Here is a 15,727-nt window from a genome sequence, read left to right as displayed (position 1 = left end):
CAGTATCTTTGATGAACATAGATTCAGAAATTCTCAACAAGATATTAGCAAACAGAATCCAACAACACATAAAAAAGATTATACACTATGAAGTTGGATTCATGCCAGGAACACAAGGATGGTTCAACATATGCAAATTAATCAGTCTCTTTGGTAAGTGGTACTGGGAAAGCTGGACAGGTACATGTAAATCAATCAAGTTAGGACACCCCCTCACACCATACACAAAAGTAAACTCCAAATGGCTGAAAGATGAACATAAGACATGACACTATAAATCGCCTAGAAGAAAACATAAGCAAAACATTCTCTGATATAAATCATAGCAATGTTCTCCTAGGTCAGTCTCTCAAGGCAATAGAAATAACAGCAAAAATAAACAAATAACACCTAATCAAACTTATAAGCTTTTGCACAGAAAAGGAAACAAAATGAAAAGACTGGGAGAAAATACTTGCAAATGATGTGATTGACAAGGGCTTAATTTCTAGAATATACAAACAGCTCATATGACTCAATAACAAAAAAATAAATAACCTAACCCAAAAACGGGCAAGAGACCTAAACAAACATTTCTCCAATGAAAACATACAAATGTCCAATAGGTACATGAAAAATGCTCAATATCTCTAATTATCAGAGAAATGGAAATCAAAACCACAATGAGATATCACCTTACACCAGTCAGAATGACTATCATTCAAAAGTCCACAAACGATAAATGCTAGAGAGGCTGTTGAGAAAAGGGAACCCTCCTACATTGTTGGTGGGAATGTAGCCATTATGGAAAACAGTAAAAAGATTCCTTATAAAACTAAAAGTAGACTTACCATATGATCCAGCAATCCCACCCCTGGGCATACATCCAGAGAAAACTCTAATTCAAAACAATACATGCATCCCAATGTTCATAGCAGCACCACTTACAGTAGCCAAGACATGGAAGCAAACTAAATGTCCATTGACAAATGACTGGATAAAGAAGTTGTGAAATATGTATACAATGGAATACCACTCAGCCATAAAAAAGAATAAAATAATGCCATTTGCAGCAACATGGATGGACCTGGAGATTGTCATACTAAGTAAGCCAGAAAGAGAAAGAAAAATACTGCATGTTATCACTTTTATGTGGAATCTAAAAAATGATACAAATGAACCTATTTACAAAACAGAAACAGAGTCACAGACATAGAAAACAAACTCATTGTTACCAGGGGTGAATAGGGGCGTGGAGGGATAAACTGAAAGTTTGGGATATGCAGATACTAACTAGTACATATAAAATAGATATAACAACAAGGTCCTACTGTTTAGCACAGGGAACTACAGTCAATATCTTGTAATAGCCTATAATGAAAAAGAATATGAAAAGGAATATATACACACATGTAACTGAACCATTATGCTGTACACCAGAAATTAACACAACATTGTAAACCAACTATACTTCAATTAAAAAAGAAATTGGTCAGCAGGATTTGGCAATGATTTCTTGGATATAACATGGAAAGCACAGGCAACAGAAGATAAAATAGGTCAAGCTGGACTTCATCAAGATTAAAATATTTTTTGTGCATCAAAGGACACTATTAGCAGAGTGAAAGGCAACCCACACAACAGAAGAAAATATTTGCAAATTGTATATCTGATAAAGATTAATATCCAGAATATATAAAGAACTACAACTCAACAACAAAAACAAATAACCCAACTGAAAAATGGTCAAAAAACCTGAAAAGACTTTTTCCAAAAACGGTATTTTATATGAATTGAAGGTTTGTTGCAATCCTACATTGAGCAAGTATATCGGTGCCATTTTTTCCAAGAGAAGTTGCTCACTTCATGTCTCTGTGTCACATTTTGGCAATTCTCACAATATTTCAAACCTTTTCACTATTTTAACATTTGTTAGGGTGATCTGTGATCAGTGATCTTTAATGTTACTATTGCAGAAAGATTATAACTCACTGAAGGCTCAGATGATGGTTAGCATTTTTTAGCAATGAAGTATTTTTAAATTGTTTTTTAGACATAATGCAATATGCAGTGATAACTGCACATTTAATAGACTACAGTAAGTGTAAACATAACTTTTACATGTACTGATGGGGAAACCAAAATATTCAGGACTCGCTTTGTTGCAATACTCGTTTTATCATAGCGGTCTGGAACCAAACCTGCAATATCTCGGAGGTATGCCTGTACATGGTATTAACTGGTGTATCTTATTCTTTGTTTTTTTGAAATTTTGCCTAATTATTCAAGGTTAATTACATGTTCATTAAATTCATTTGAAACACACCTGTAAATAGTAGTGATTCAATAAATCCTCATTCCTGACCCTAATAGTTGGGGAGGGGAACTTCAAGCTTGCAAAGTTTCTAAAAAAGGTGGTTTAATTACCTTCAAGGACAGACAGTAACTTGCGGTAACCACTACTGAATGCTGTTTCCAATTAGAGGCTCTGGTAAGTGTGTTTTGACTACAAAATCCTCCTCTGCCTTCAGAAGCATCATTTGCATACAGTGAGCAGGCCCTTATAAACCTGCCATTTAAATCAAAGATATCTGTTTACTTCATTACTTTATTCAGAGTGTTACCTGTTTTCTAGCATTTTAGAACTAGTGGAAGCTTAGAGCCCTTCTCGTCCCCCCCATTCCCTTTTCCTCCCTCCTTACCGATCTGGAGACTGCTGGTCAGGAAAGAGACCAGAGGGCCAGAAAGAAAAGTGACTTGGGCAAAGTCACCCAGGCAGACAGACAGCAGGCAGATTTTGGCCCCAGGGCACCCAGCTCATGTCTGAATCACCATTTATTCTTAGACGGCAATAGGTAACCGCCTGGCTAGTCAATGTCAATTTACCACAATTTTAAAATGAGCAGAATCTGTTTTTCTCAGCACAAATAAAGATAACAGAAGGAAAGGTTGCTTTACATCTTAACAATGCAGTCAGAAGTATAGGCCAGAAACACAGAAAAATGCCCTTAATTTTTGCATTGCTCACTCTTGTCACCCCTGTAGCTTAATTTCTGGCTCTTCCAGGACATCTTGGCAAATAGATGGTAGGGGCCACAGCAAACAATTTATTGAGAATGAGGTTCAAAATATCAGCACTGATGAGGACTAAGGATGTTTTTGTTTAATTTGGAATAACAATCTTCTATCCTACTTTTGGTGCCAGAATGTTCTTTAGATATTTCACATAAAGTTATTGACCTAGAATCCTTGGTGGGGCAGTTTGGCCGGATGGAGACGGCATATGATAACAAGAATGTGGTCGCTGGTACTTGTCTGTCCCAGCTCTGGCTTTGAACTCAGCCATATTCCTGGCTCTGCCTTCAACACATAAATTCGGAATCAGACCCCAGTGGAGCTAGCTAGCACATGGTTCAAAAGAACCCTAGATTCAGAGTTAGTTCTGAACACTGTAATAGTCATATTCAACTCAGAACTAGAATAAGGCTGTCTCCTGTTTCAGGCAGTAAAATGTGCCTGAACTGGAAATGAGACGGATTCAGTTTCCAGCACTGGAAATACCACAGGTTGAGTGATTTAGGTCAACTAATCACTGTAGGAATGAGCTTAAGAGCCTAATCCTGAAAGGGGATGATAGGTCTGTGAAACGGGCATTCAGTTCACCTCATCTGACAGGAAACTCTTAGGAATGAGCTGGGGTTCTTTTGCATTTGCACCTAGTAAACGGGCAGACACATCTCACCTCCAGAACAGCTGGGAGGGGTCAGGAGGACATTCAAACTCTTCGTGATACATCCTTAAGTATCCAGGAGTGAAGACTCATAATGGGTGCAATCTACTTTCAAATGGTACGTGACAAAATAAAATAAACAGAGAGAGCAAACAAAAAATATTTCACAATGTTAACAATTGTGTCAATTGTTAATAACAATTCAATCTCCAGGTGAAGGATATATGGTGTTTGTTGCATTATTCTTAATTTTCTATAGGTTGGAAAATTTTCAAACTAAAAAGTTTTTTAAAATCTGCTTTATAGACTCAATGAAATGAAAGAGAATATGGATTCATTTTAAGAGTTGAAAGAGGAGATGATAACAAGAAAAGAAATAAAAGCATGAAATAAAAAGGAAGCTGGATGAATCAAAGAATATTAAGGGGAAAAATAAAACCATTGTCCAACTTCAAACCATATGTAGACACTGCCTGGGAAAAACACACAAGGTGGAAGAAAAGGACATGAAGTGAAAGTGATGAGAGAGGAGATGGTGGACATGGGAGACAGACAACTGGAGGAAGCTCTCTTCCGACGCTATTCACACAGTCATGCATCCATTTGGTATTTACTTAGCAACTGCTAAATATTAGGTCCTGTGGCAGGAACTAAGGATGCAAAGTACCCTCTAGAAACTCAGAAGTAGAAGAAAAAGCAACCAATAACACAGATTACCACCTGTGGGATCTATAATCGAGGTATGTTCTGTAGAACCCGCGGGAACAGAAGGGACAGAGATACAGGCCTGCTAAGGCTGGACAGTATGCTAGTTTCCTGTGGCTGCTGTCACAAACAACCACAAACCTGGTGGCGTAAAACAACAGAAATTTATTCTCTCTCAGTTTTGGAGCCCAGAAGCCCCAAATCAATTTCATTGGGTTGAAATCAAGATGGCAGGGCCACACTCCCTCACAAGGTTCTAGGGGAGAATGCATTCCTTGCCTCTCCCAGTGTCTGGTGGCTGTTGGCATATCCTTGGTTTATGGTTATATCATTCTCATCTCTGTGGCCATGTTGCCTTCCTCTTCTGTGGATTCTGAAATCTCCCTGCATCTCCTTATAAGAAAACACATGTGATGGCATTTAGGGTCCATCCAGATAATCCAGGATAATCTCCCTATCTCAGGATCTTTAACTTAATCACATCTGCACGACTCCAATATAGCTGGACCAGAGAGGCAGGCAGGAGCCTTTCTGTGCCGTGGATCTGCCGGTGGTGCTATGGCATGAAAGGCTCTGAACTAAGGAGGATAGCCCCAGATGTGACTTTTAGAAGACTCATCCTGGCTGCAGTGTGTAGGACGGACCAGCAGGGAACCAGACCAGGGAACAGGAAACCCAATTAGGAGACCACTTCAGGATTCACAGAATAAGCAGAGGTAATGAGGAGCGTTCATTACAACAGGGCCAGAGAGAAACAATATTCGTATTCATCGCAGCAAATGTTGGAGACAACCTGACACACGAAATGCTTTTTAGATTACCGAATGGGTTGGACTATTCTTACCACTGATCTCCTTTGCCCTTGTAGATAATTAAGTTGTCTGCAATACTAACCCAAACTGAGTTAAAACTATAATCCCCTATGTGAAAAAGAAGAGAGAAAAATTTTCAGTCAAGAACAGACTTTTATTAATTTGTTATCTTGGTTTTTGTATGCTATAAGGTTATTGCCTTTCTATCCTGAAAAAGTCTCATGACATTGGATCCAAATCTGATGCTTTAAAGCCAACAGAAAAGGTCAGGGTTACATAACACAGTGTATCTTTGCTCTTCCATGAGCTGTTCTATGCCAATTTTTAATCAACCTTAAAACCTAGGCAGAAAAACCCAACATACTGCCTTCCCATACAACTAAGAACTATTACATTTTTGTCTTTTATTCAGGAACACATTTACTCACATAATTGTACATTCATTATTTTTAAAAACTGAACTTCATTAAGGATAAGCCCTACTAAGCTTACTAAGACACCACCATGTTTTTTGCTTTTGAGAAATTTGAGTTTTAGCAGAACAAATTTATGGGGAAAGTTTAATAAGACATCCTTTAGGGGCTTTTAACACTTCGTTCAAAGGAGAAGCAACAACAGGCAAGAAAGGTGAGATATCACTTAAGGAAATCTTAAACTTGGTTCTATTACAAAACACAGCAACCCTGTCTAATGTTGGGAAGGGAATCTCTGAAACAAGGACAGACATGTTGAACATAAAGAATGCCATTGTTTGCATCCAGATCAATAGGAGGTCCCATAACTTTCAAATTTTGCAAGCACATATTCATAATAAGAATTAAGAAAAACCTGTCATCCTTTGCTGCCAAAGAATCAGGATTGCAGGCTGCCTTTTGCAGGGTCAGCCCAGGGTCAGCAAGAGGATTAAAGCTGGAAACCTGTGAGCTTGCTGACTTACAACTCTTTCCCCAACACTTGCTTGGGTTTTCAGAGTACATCCCCTCCTTTGAGAGCAATGCCTGCCTTGAACTCTGGGTGTATTTTGCCAGTTCCATCCCCCTGGAGACTAAACTCTATTGTCTTTGTCAGGCCCCAGCCACTGGCTGAGTTTCTGCCTCCATATGGGGGTAGGACTTTGACATCACCATCACTGATGCACTTCTGCCAGAGACTCCTGCAGCCCCTGCCACCCACGAGACCAGATCTTTCTGACATCAAGGCAGGAATCAAGTTCCGATTTTCTACTGTAGGGCACTGTGACTGGACTCTTCATTGCCACTAAAGGACCAGTCCTCATAGCCAAGATAATTTCCCCCATTCCCCAAGCCCCTCATTCCCGGCAAAGTTCTCACATCCCACTGGCCCAGCAGCCAGGTCCCCAAACACCTCTTGGTCAACCCACATGTGACACCCACAGACTCATCGCTGGTGACTGTGATTTGGAACTGCAAGGATAGTTCAAAAGACTAAGAAAATGCTCTGCACGTAACTCACACTTAGTCCTTCCCTTATGGCTGTGGCAGCTGCTCGTCCTGTGGGGTCTGCTTGTACCTTGCCCACAAAGAACCGCTCACTTCTCCGCTGCTGTGACTCAGGCAGCTGTTTCCAAAGGTACGTTGCAGTCTTTCCTCTTCTGCTTCGGCTCTCTTTACTTACAGTTATGCAACTGTACTGTGTTAGTCCTAGGAGCTCCATGTAAGCAGTCCATCCATCAGGTAATAAGGGCAGCGTCACACCAGCACCTCAGGTGTTGTTTTTCAAGTTATTTCTAAAGCAATCTCTCCCTCTTTGTCTCTCTCTCACACACACAAACATTGCATGTTATATAACGTATAGTGTATACGTGATATAATTTATGTATATTACACATATACATAGCTACAACTTGAGGACACAGTCCATGTTTTCTGATTTCCTTGATATCACTGCCAAACACTGCTCTATTGAGAAGGGCTCTCTGTGATTTTTATCGAGTGGAACGTGGGTTGCATTCGGGTTCTCACTGTTGATTAGCTGATCAAGCTTAATGTGGGCTGTGACAAGAGGGAACAGAATGTAGCTATCACCCAGACAGCCCTGGAACAATCAGAGCTCTGCAAGTCGAGTGGCTGAAGAAGAAATGAAGACTCTCCCAGAACTCACCGGGTCCACCTCAAGCTTGAATGACATATTGGCAATGCTAATAGGGCTTCCAGAATGCCATATAGCATCACACTCATATACCATATCTATTTCACTGAATCCACTAAACTTTTAGGAGATTCCTCCCTACTGAAGAGGTGGTTGTTGATGGCACAGAAATCACTAAGCAGGTAGAGGCAAGATAGAGATTAAGCAAGGGACACTGCCTATGTCAGGAGATACCCTCTGACTTTTCCATCAATAAGAAAGACAAGAGGCCTTTCTAGAATTCCCTTTTGGGGAAGGGAGTGGGAAGAGGTGGGTAAGTCTACAATTTAGAAATAAGTCACTGCTTAGAGCTGATGTTAATAAAAATATTTCAGAAACTGATCCTATAATCTAAGCTTTTAAGGGAACCACCCACAAAGACAAGGCAGGCTAAATAGGGGCGACTTTTCAGGGACTGCTCATGTGAGGCAGGATGCAGAAAGTGAAGGTCCTCGAGGAGCTGGCCTGAGAGCTGCCCAAGGAGACAGCAATCTACAGCAGGAGGGTGCAAGCCCGCCCAGGGGTCACTGCTGTTAGGGCCACACGGTGCCCCTCCTCCTGGCTACAGGACCCTCCTTCATCCAGCCCTTCCCAAGGGCTCATGTTCTTCTGGACTTGGCTACTGGTACAGGAAGGGACATGGACCTCATCTCGTCCAGTCAGACAAAAGCCGGTGTATTTTCATTGGTTGAGTATGTCAAGCCTTCCTGCCCAGAAGAGAAAGGGAGAATGCAGGCCGGAGGAGTGAGCCTGCAAAAAATGGAACCAATGATGCCAAGGAGCAAAAGCTGAAGAGGGGAGTGAGAGCGTCTGCCATGTTGTTAGAGCCTCTGGATCAAGGCTGGTGTGTGGATCCAGAATTCTGTCCTCTCACGTCATCCAGACTGATTAATTCCCTTTATTACTTAAGTCAGGTAATGCTTGCTTTTCTGTGATTTGCAAATCAAAGCCTCTTAACTTACAAAGTGTTCTTGGTAGGAAAGCCAAGTTCAAAAGCCAGAAGAGAGACGGACTCCTATTGCAAGCTATAGAAGTCAGGCCTGTGGCCCAAGTTACTGAAAGGAGAAAATCTGAGAGGTGCCGAGAGGTGAGGGGGTGACTTAGGAATCCAGCACTGAGGCTGCAGGCAGACCTCAGTCTGACCTGCCGAGGCCAAGGTGGGTCTCTGAAGGAGTCACGCCATGACAAACACAATCTTTAGGGAGGTGTGCAGCTCATGATGAAATGTATGTTAGCCCATGTTTACATAAGGGATGAGTGTGTCTCCTGATGTGTGCCAAAGATGACAGAAGACCATGCTGGGAGTGGGGAAGGGCAAGGCAAATGACAAGGTGAAGCAAAGGTAGAGGTGTGCACATGCTGAGATCTATGTGGAGGGGAAGTGAGGTGTTACCTACCAGCCCTCAGGCAAGTGGGACACCCTGGTGGACCAGGATAGACCAGTGAAGGACTCTGACTTTATGTGAAGTGTAATTCTGTTGGATGGAGCACGTGGGGCAGGTTGTAAAAGGTGTAAACTGAAGAGAGGAATATTAGACCTTCAGGAACAAGACAAAAACAAAAAAACCCCAAGCTAAATAGCACTGAAGTCTTAACATTATCACTGCAGGAGCCTTCCCAGGTTGGGGTGCTGGTCCTACTAGTTGGTTAAACTACAGTCTGTCTGGAGACGCGGTCCCCCTATCGCCACCAAACACCTCTGTCAGCTGTTCCCAGTGCTGCATACCCATCCTCCCCAACCCAGAAGTCTGGAAAGTGGTGGAAGACAGGGAAGAAACCTTGCCTTAGTACTCCAAGATAACAAGTGTTCTGATTAGGAAATTACTGTAATTAGGAAGTGTTCTGGAATGTATGTTTGGAGAGTGAAGGGGAGGCACTAGATGTAGAGAAATCAGTGTAGATTATTAAGAAAGCAAAGTCACATCAAATAACTGACATGATTTCTCTTATTTCCATTTGTACAATAATTTCTAATTATTAGAAATATATATTTTATGACATTTCCTATAATATAGGTTGACTGTAATACTTGTAATAATAGCTAGTGTTTGAGTGCTTTCTATATGTCTGGCACTGCTACATTTGATATACGTTATCTTATCTCATTTCTGCATCAACACTATACTGTATGTAGTGTTATTATCATTTCAACAGAGAAAGCCAAGGTTTGGAGAAATTAAGAAACTTGCCAACACATCTAGTAAAGAAGCTGAGCTTTTAAAACTTCACTGTCCAAGAAGAAAAAGGATAGCTTAGGGAAATGGCATCCTTTCCATGGTACACTCTCAAAAGCCAATCTGAACAATTACCAACATTTAAAAAAGAAATTATTTAATTCTCCTAATAAAAAAAAGGAACATGGTATATACTATTTTTGACATTGTGTGGATAAAACATGCAAGTTGAACAGTCATAGCAATGCTAATATTATCTTCAAAACATTTTAAAATTGTAGAATATAACAGATACAGGCAACTGCAAAGAAAATGATACGGATGAACAAATGACTAGAATGAATGATTATAAGGCAAACGCTCTTATAATACCATCCAGATCAAGAAACAGACATTGACGCCCACCCAAAACCCTCTCTCTGCCTCGTCCCATCACACCTTCTCCCCTCCCCCAAGGAAACACCGGCCTGACTTCCCGGCAATCACTTCCTTGCTTTTCCTTATATAGTCTGATCACCCAAGCGTGCATCCCTAAGCACTGTGGTTGAAGGTTGTCTTTTTTCTGATATGTCTTTTAGGTGTATTTTAACCTACAGGTTCTCCCTCTATCCATGTGCTCCCCTTTTTTTCTTGTAAAAATGATTTTTGAGGAAACTGACCCCTGTACACCTGTAAACTGGTGATGTTTCCCACAGCCTGAACTTAGCTGACTGCATTAATGCAAATGTTATAATTAGTGTGAAGCAAGCCATAAAGAAGATATTAGGTGGATTTAAACGTAAGCACGTGTTTTCACAAGAGCATTAAGAGTCTGCCCTCTAATGAGGACCATGGGAGGATGCTAATGATGATTACAAAAGCTTTGATGCACTTGCTTTGAGGTAATATGTTTCTTCCTCCTTTTTGCTGCCTTAAACATAAATCTCATAGATAATCTGGTAAAAGGAATGCCTTGTTGGATATATAAAAAAGGCAAAAGAAAAAAAAAGTAAGCATAAACAAAACAAAAAAAAGGACTTTTTTCAAGGATCTACTGTATAGCACAGGGAACTAAATTCAGTGTCTTATTACAACATATAATGGAAAAGAATCTGAAGAAAATGTATGTGTATGTTTACGTATATTTTTAAAAAGTGATTTTTCTTGGGAAGGAAATAGAAAGGACCAGCGACCTCTACCTGGCCCTTTGGTTATTTGTAAGTTTTGGCATTTTTCTTTCTTTAAAAAGACAGTCAGATGCAGCTACTGGCAAAAAAGAGATAGATAGATGGTCGCAAAGCAAAATCAATAAAAAGGGCAATATAAAACTCAGTGCAATTTTTCTTTGGTACAGTGAGACAAGCCGCACTCATTTTCCCCCACCACGTTCTTTTCAAGCCTTAGTTTCTAAGCCTTCAGGCATAGTATAAAAATAGCTTTGCAGTTAAACCTACTTGCTGTAAGATCTTGGGGCAAGTTATTTAACATAAGTTTCCTTACATGAACAGTGAGGATAATATGTACCTTACGAGGTTGTTGGGGGGCCCCAATGAGATAATAGCTATAAAGTGTCACATAGTAAATGCGTAACAAATGTCAGTCTCTTCGATTCACCTCTTCCCTGCCAAGTTGTATCAATTTTCCTTTATGTTGACTTTAAAAATTCAAGCCATTGAAAATCAAAAGTTCAAATAAAGGACAAAAAATTTCTGAATTTTCATTTCACCCTGTGCAGAATAAACCTTTCTGACAATCTCCTTGTGAATTTAGATATTTAGTAACATACATAAAGAAGCAGCCACAAAACCCTTCCTTCACAGTATTTCCCACATTCATCCTTTCTTGCCCATTCTTTCCACAGCCTTGCTGGGTTGGTATTTATTTACTCATCAGACAGCAAGAAGGAGTCTGGGGATCTTCTAGTCTAAGCCTAATTTAACTGGTTAAGGAGAACTGAAGCCCAGGGTGACCTGCCCAATTGCACTCAGCTAGTTGACAGCAGAGACTGGACAACAGCCTCCAACACTGATTGCAAATTAAGTACCTACAGGGGCCAGCAGGTAAAAGAGATAAGAGCAAAAAGAAGGGATTAAGTGGGGAGCACAGCTGTTCTAAACTGTGAACGTCTCCTCACAGTTATCACGTGGGAAAGAGGGCCAAATTGCTAGAACTTCTAATATTTAAAAAGATCATGGAAACTTGAAACTTTATGTGTAATCGACTCATTTTTAAACTTTGGCAATGTAGTAAACATTTTTGAAACCTCTGGCAGTTTGACACAAGACCCATCTACAGGCTGGATTCAGGTCCAGTTTGGGGCCTCTGTACCCTATTAACCTTGATAAGTTTCTTTAATTTGCTTTGATTTGTTCACTCCCTATTCAAAACACCTTCAACGGCTGCTCATTGTCCTCAAGCTAAAGTACAAACTTCTTAACCCATCCTTCAAGGCAATCTATGGTATCTTGGTCTTGACGGTACCTAAGACCCCAAACCAGAAATAGACTCACAGATATAGAAAACAAACTTACAGTTACCAAAGGAGAAAGTGAGCAAGGGATAAATCAAGAGTGTGGGATTAACAGATACACACTACTATATATAAAATAGATAAGCAACAAAGACCTACTGTAGAGCACAGTGAACCTTATTCAATATCTTGTAATAACCTATAATGGAAAAGAATCTGAAAAAAGAATATATATAACTAAATCACTTTGCTATACACCTGAAACTAACACAACTTTATAAATCAACTATACTTCAATTAAAAATTTTTAAAAAACTGTATTTCTACCTTACAGTCAGTGCCAGTCTTCTACTGCAACCAGAATGGCCATTGATTTCTAATCTAGGTACAAAAATGTTCAGAAGGACACCTGCCCAGGCCACGTGGGCTGCTCCCTGGTCTCCAGACTTCTCCCCTTCTTGGAACGCTGTCCACCTGTGCTCTCCCATCGATGGAACTCTGTCTTCAAGTATCCAGCTCAGACACCACCTACCTGTCTACAAAACATCCCTGATGGTCCCTGCTAAAAGCCACCTTCCTCTGAATTTCCATAGGACTTCATATCACTCACACAACACTTAAAATCTACTGCCTCGTTTTGGAGTTACCTGCATAGCTTGTTTCCCCAAGCACCTAATAACATTAGGAAGGGAGGAAAGGTTTGAGTCTGAAGACTGAATATCCCACAGTGCTTTGTACGAAGCAGGGCGCTCCATAACCATCTTAGAAACATTATCCTTTTATACTGAAAACTTGTGGATCAAACATAAAGAAAATACCTTTGCAGAACTCTACTGCATCTATACTTTTATAGGTGGACTCCTAAGTGATGCACATGAGACAAAGGCCTCACTTCCCTGGTTCCCTAAAATATTTTCCCCACTGAACTGCTACTTCCTACTTGCTTCAGGATTCCTTCCTCTAGCAGCATTCACATCTTTCCTTAACAACGTTGATCTAAAAGGCCACTGACAAATATTCATCTGCTACCTTAATGTGTTTCAAGGGAGTTGTTCTTTTTCTATGAGTAAGTCTCATTTATCAGATCTGGTGTTTATCACTTGAAAAGACACAGAGAGCTAGGGTATCAGGAAGCAGACACTGTCCAAACATTTCAGTGGTGATAAAACTGATTAATCCCAGCTTTCTAGCAATCAAGGCTAATTTTGAGTATGGGAGTCCTAAACTCATATCTCACACTTTGTTTTTCTAGAGCCACCCCCATTTTCAGCCATCTATATTCAGTTAGTGTACAAAAAGAAAAAAATTAGACCCTCTTTTATTTTTACTGGCCTGGCCAGCACTAGAGACACTCAATAAATCTTTGCTGAATGAAGTTTTAAAAATCAATGTTCACTTTTGCTTAAAAACAAAAGTGATCACTGAAAGGATTAAACACCACAATCTTGTAAGATGGCCTAAATTTGTACAATAGTGGGAAAAGCTGATACAGCCTTCGCTGTAGCTGTGGCTTAGATGTCAGCTGAGCAGTTTCAGTTAGCACATTCCAGATACAACCTGTACAAATACATACTGTCAAAGGCCAGTTACACCTTGCAAACACAAAGTTAAGTTCTCACATTTATGTCACATGATAAGCTGTGTTTGGTGTCAGAGAGCCAAGACAATCTTGAATTCCTGGAAACGTGAAAGAAAACTGTTTCCACTCTGAAAACAATGATGCCATGGTAGGTCACACCTACTAACGTTCTAATTCCTTTAACAAAAGCCAAAAAAAAAAAAATCATACTTAAATTTTGGTATTGTGAGTGCTTCTAGCATAAGTATTGTAACATGCTTTATAACCTATGCCAGCAAGAGTGTAGCATAATAAATGTACTCAAAGAACTTCCCATAAAAAGCAACTCTTGTCTTTGTACCTCTTGAGTGGAAGAAAGGAGACATGGAATAAATTACTCTGAGTTCCCGCATTTTTCCTATTTTAGCATGTTTTGTGGTAAAACAGACCCAAAACGATTCTCTCCCCTCTGTTACAAACTTAACAAAGTGAACATGCTTGTTTTGCCTTTATATAAATTATCTTGCGTTAAATGTTCAAAAACAAAATTGTAACATTTTAGAAACTAACATCCAAAACACTTTTCTAGCATAAAAGGATTCTAGACCTTTGATTATTGGTTAAAACACCCGATCTAGACCAACAGTAATATTTTATGATTATATTGTTGTAAAATAAAACAACCCATTGACTTGTTAAAGAACAAAAACAAAGTAACACTTATGAAAACAGAAGGAAGCCTGGAATTCACCATATCAAGATCAACCTTGCCCCACTTGAAATATAAAAGCCTAGAGGAAGGGCTTTTTTTCTGATCTTAAACCAAGCCCCAGACAGGCAGCTCCAATCCCCCTTGATACTGTTAAATATGTACTTTCAGCTTAAATTGGCGTTGTTGAGGCTGACGACACTTTCCCAAAGGGCCCATGAAAAAGGAGAGACACCTGCAACCTGAGACTATCAGGGTTCCTCGCTCGGAAAGGAAGAGCTGCTCTGGCACCCTGGGGGCTCACACACGCACAGCATCAGTACCGAGGTGACATTTGGTGGCCCTTAATGAGTTCCCTGCTTCTGAGAACCCAGTGTCACTTATTTTTTTAACCGTAAAATGCTCCTGGGGGGCGGGGGGGGGGGGCACCGGTTGGAGGAGAGCCGCCCCACACTCCTAGAATCCTTCCGGGAGAAGGAGGCGGATTCAGAAGAGGCGGGATGGGTCGGGACCCGGAGGCCCAGAACCTCAGACCTGTGACCCGCTCGTGGGGACTGATGCCCAGGAGAGGCAGAACAGGGGTTCCCCGCTCTTCCAAACGAGGGGCGGTTAAGTCAGCGTGTGGAAACCATGTCAGCTCTGCCCACCTGGGCAGCCCGGTGTCCTCCTGAGAGTCGGCGGGAGGGCGGCGGAGAGGGAGGCGCCGCGGCCGCGCCCCGGGCCCCACCGGGCCCGGGGCGGGGCGTCCGGCCCTTACCTGGTTCCGGCGGTACCATGCGCCCGACAGAGAGCCGTTGCCAGCGCCCGGCGCCCCGTACGTGAAGTTCCGGGACAGCTCGTCCAGGGCGGCGGCCCCGGGGCCCCCGGGCTCGGGCGACGCCATTAGCTCTGGCTCCCCGCGCTGGGGCTGGGGCTGGGGCTCCGGCCGCGTCCCGGCCCGGCCGCAACGCCAGGCGCCGCGGAGGAGGCGCGCCCTGCGGAGGCCGCGCCAGGGCCACTTCCTGCTCGGTGCCCCGGCGAGGCGGGCGCGCCGGGGCCACCTGGCTCCCGCCACCCCCCGCGCGCCGCCAGGTGCCGGGGAGCCCCGCGCTCTGCGCCCTCCCGCGGGAAGCCGCCGCCGGCCTGCGCGCGCCGAGGCCTCGAGGGCCGGACCGCCCGGGGGCGAAGCGCCGCTCTGATATGCGCTCGGGGCCCGCACCTGTCGGGCCGAGATGCTCTCAGGGCTAAAGCCCTTTCAGCTGCAGCCGCGCGGAGTCAATGTTTGTTGAAATGAGTGGGAGTGAAAGGAGGCATGGGCTCACCCAAAGCAGCCACCTTCTCTCTGTACTTGGCAATTACAGGCCTCTATCACGGATGCAGTGTTTCTCACTTGTATTTTTAAAACTGTATATGGAAACGTTACGAATTCCAGGAAAATTTTGTAAGCAACATGAGAATGAAGCTTGGATAAATAAATCTCAGTG

The 15,727-nt window shown here is 42.0% G+C and overlaps 1 protein-coding gene across 3 annotated transcripts in view; it reads right to left on the bottom strand.

Moving 5' to 3' along the window:
• NIPAL2 (NIPA like domain containing 2) overlaps positions 1-15,481 on the bottom strand; it is a 71,767-nt gene extending 56,286 nt beyond the window's left edge. For 2 of the 3 annotated variants that reach the window (XM_032467983.1, XM_032467984.1), the window contains exon 1: positions 15,022-15,396. In XM_032467983.1, the coding sequence (XP_032323874.1) occupies positions 15,022-15,040 (19 nt within the window). In that variant the 5' untranslated portion in view covers positions 15,041-15,396. Of the gene's footprint in view, positions 1-15,021; positions 15,397-15,462 lie in introns of those variants that run through there. The other variant, XM_032467982.1, reaches the window with a different exon arrangement.
• Positions 15,482-15,727: the final 246 nt, after the last annotated feature.

The sequence above is a fragment of the Camelus ferus genome, chromosome 25, assembly GCF_009834535.1.
Source record: "Camelus ferus isolate YT-003-E chromosome 25, BCGSAC_Cfer_1.0, whole genome shotgun sequence".
NCBI lineage: Eukaryota > Metazoa > Chordata > Mammalia > Artiodactyla > Camelidae > Camelus > Camelus ferus.
Note: the sequence above shows the minus strand (reverse complement) of the source record. Positions and strands in the feature narration are given on the sequence as shown.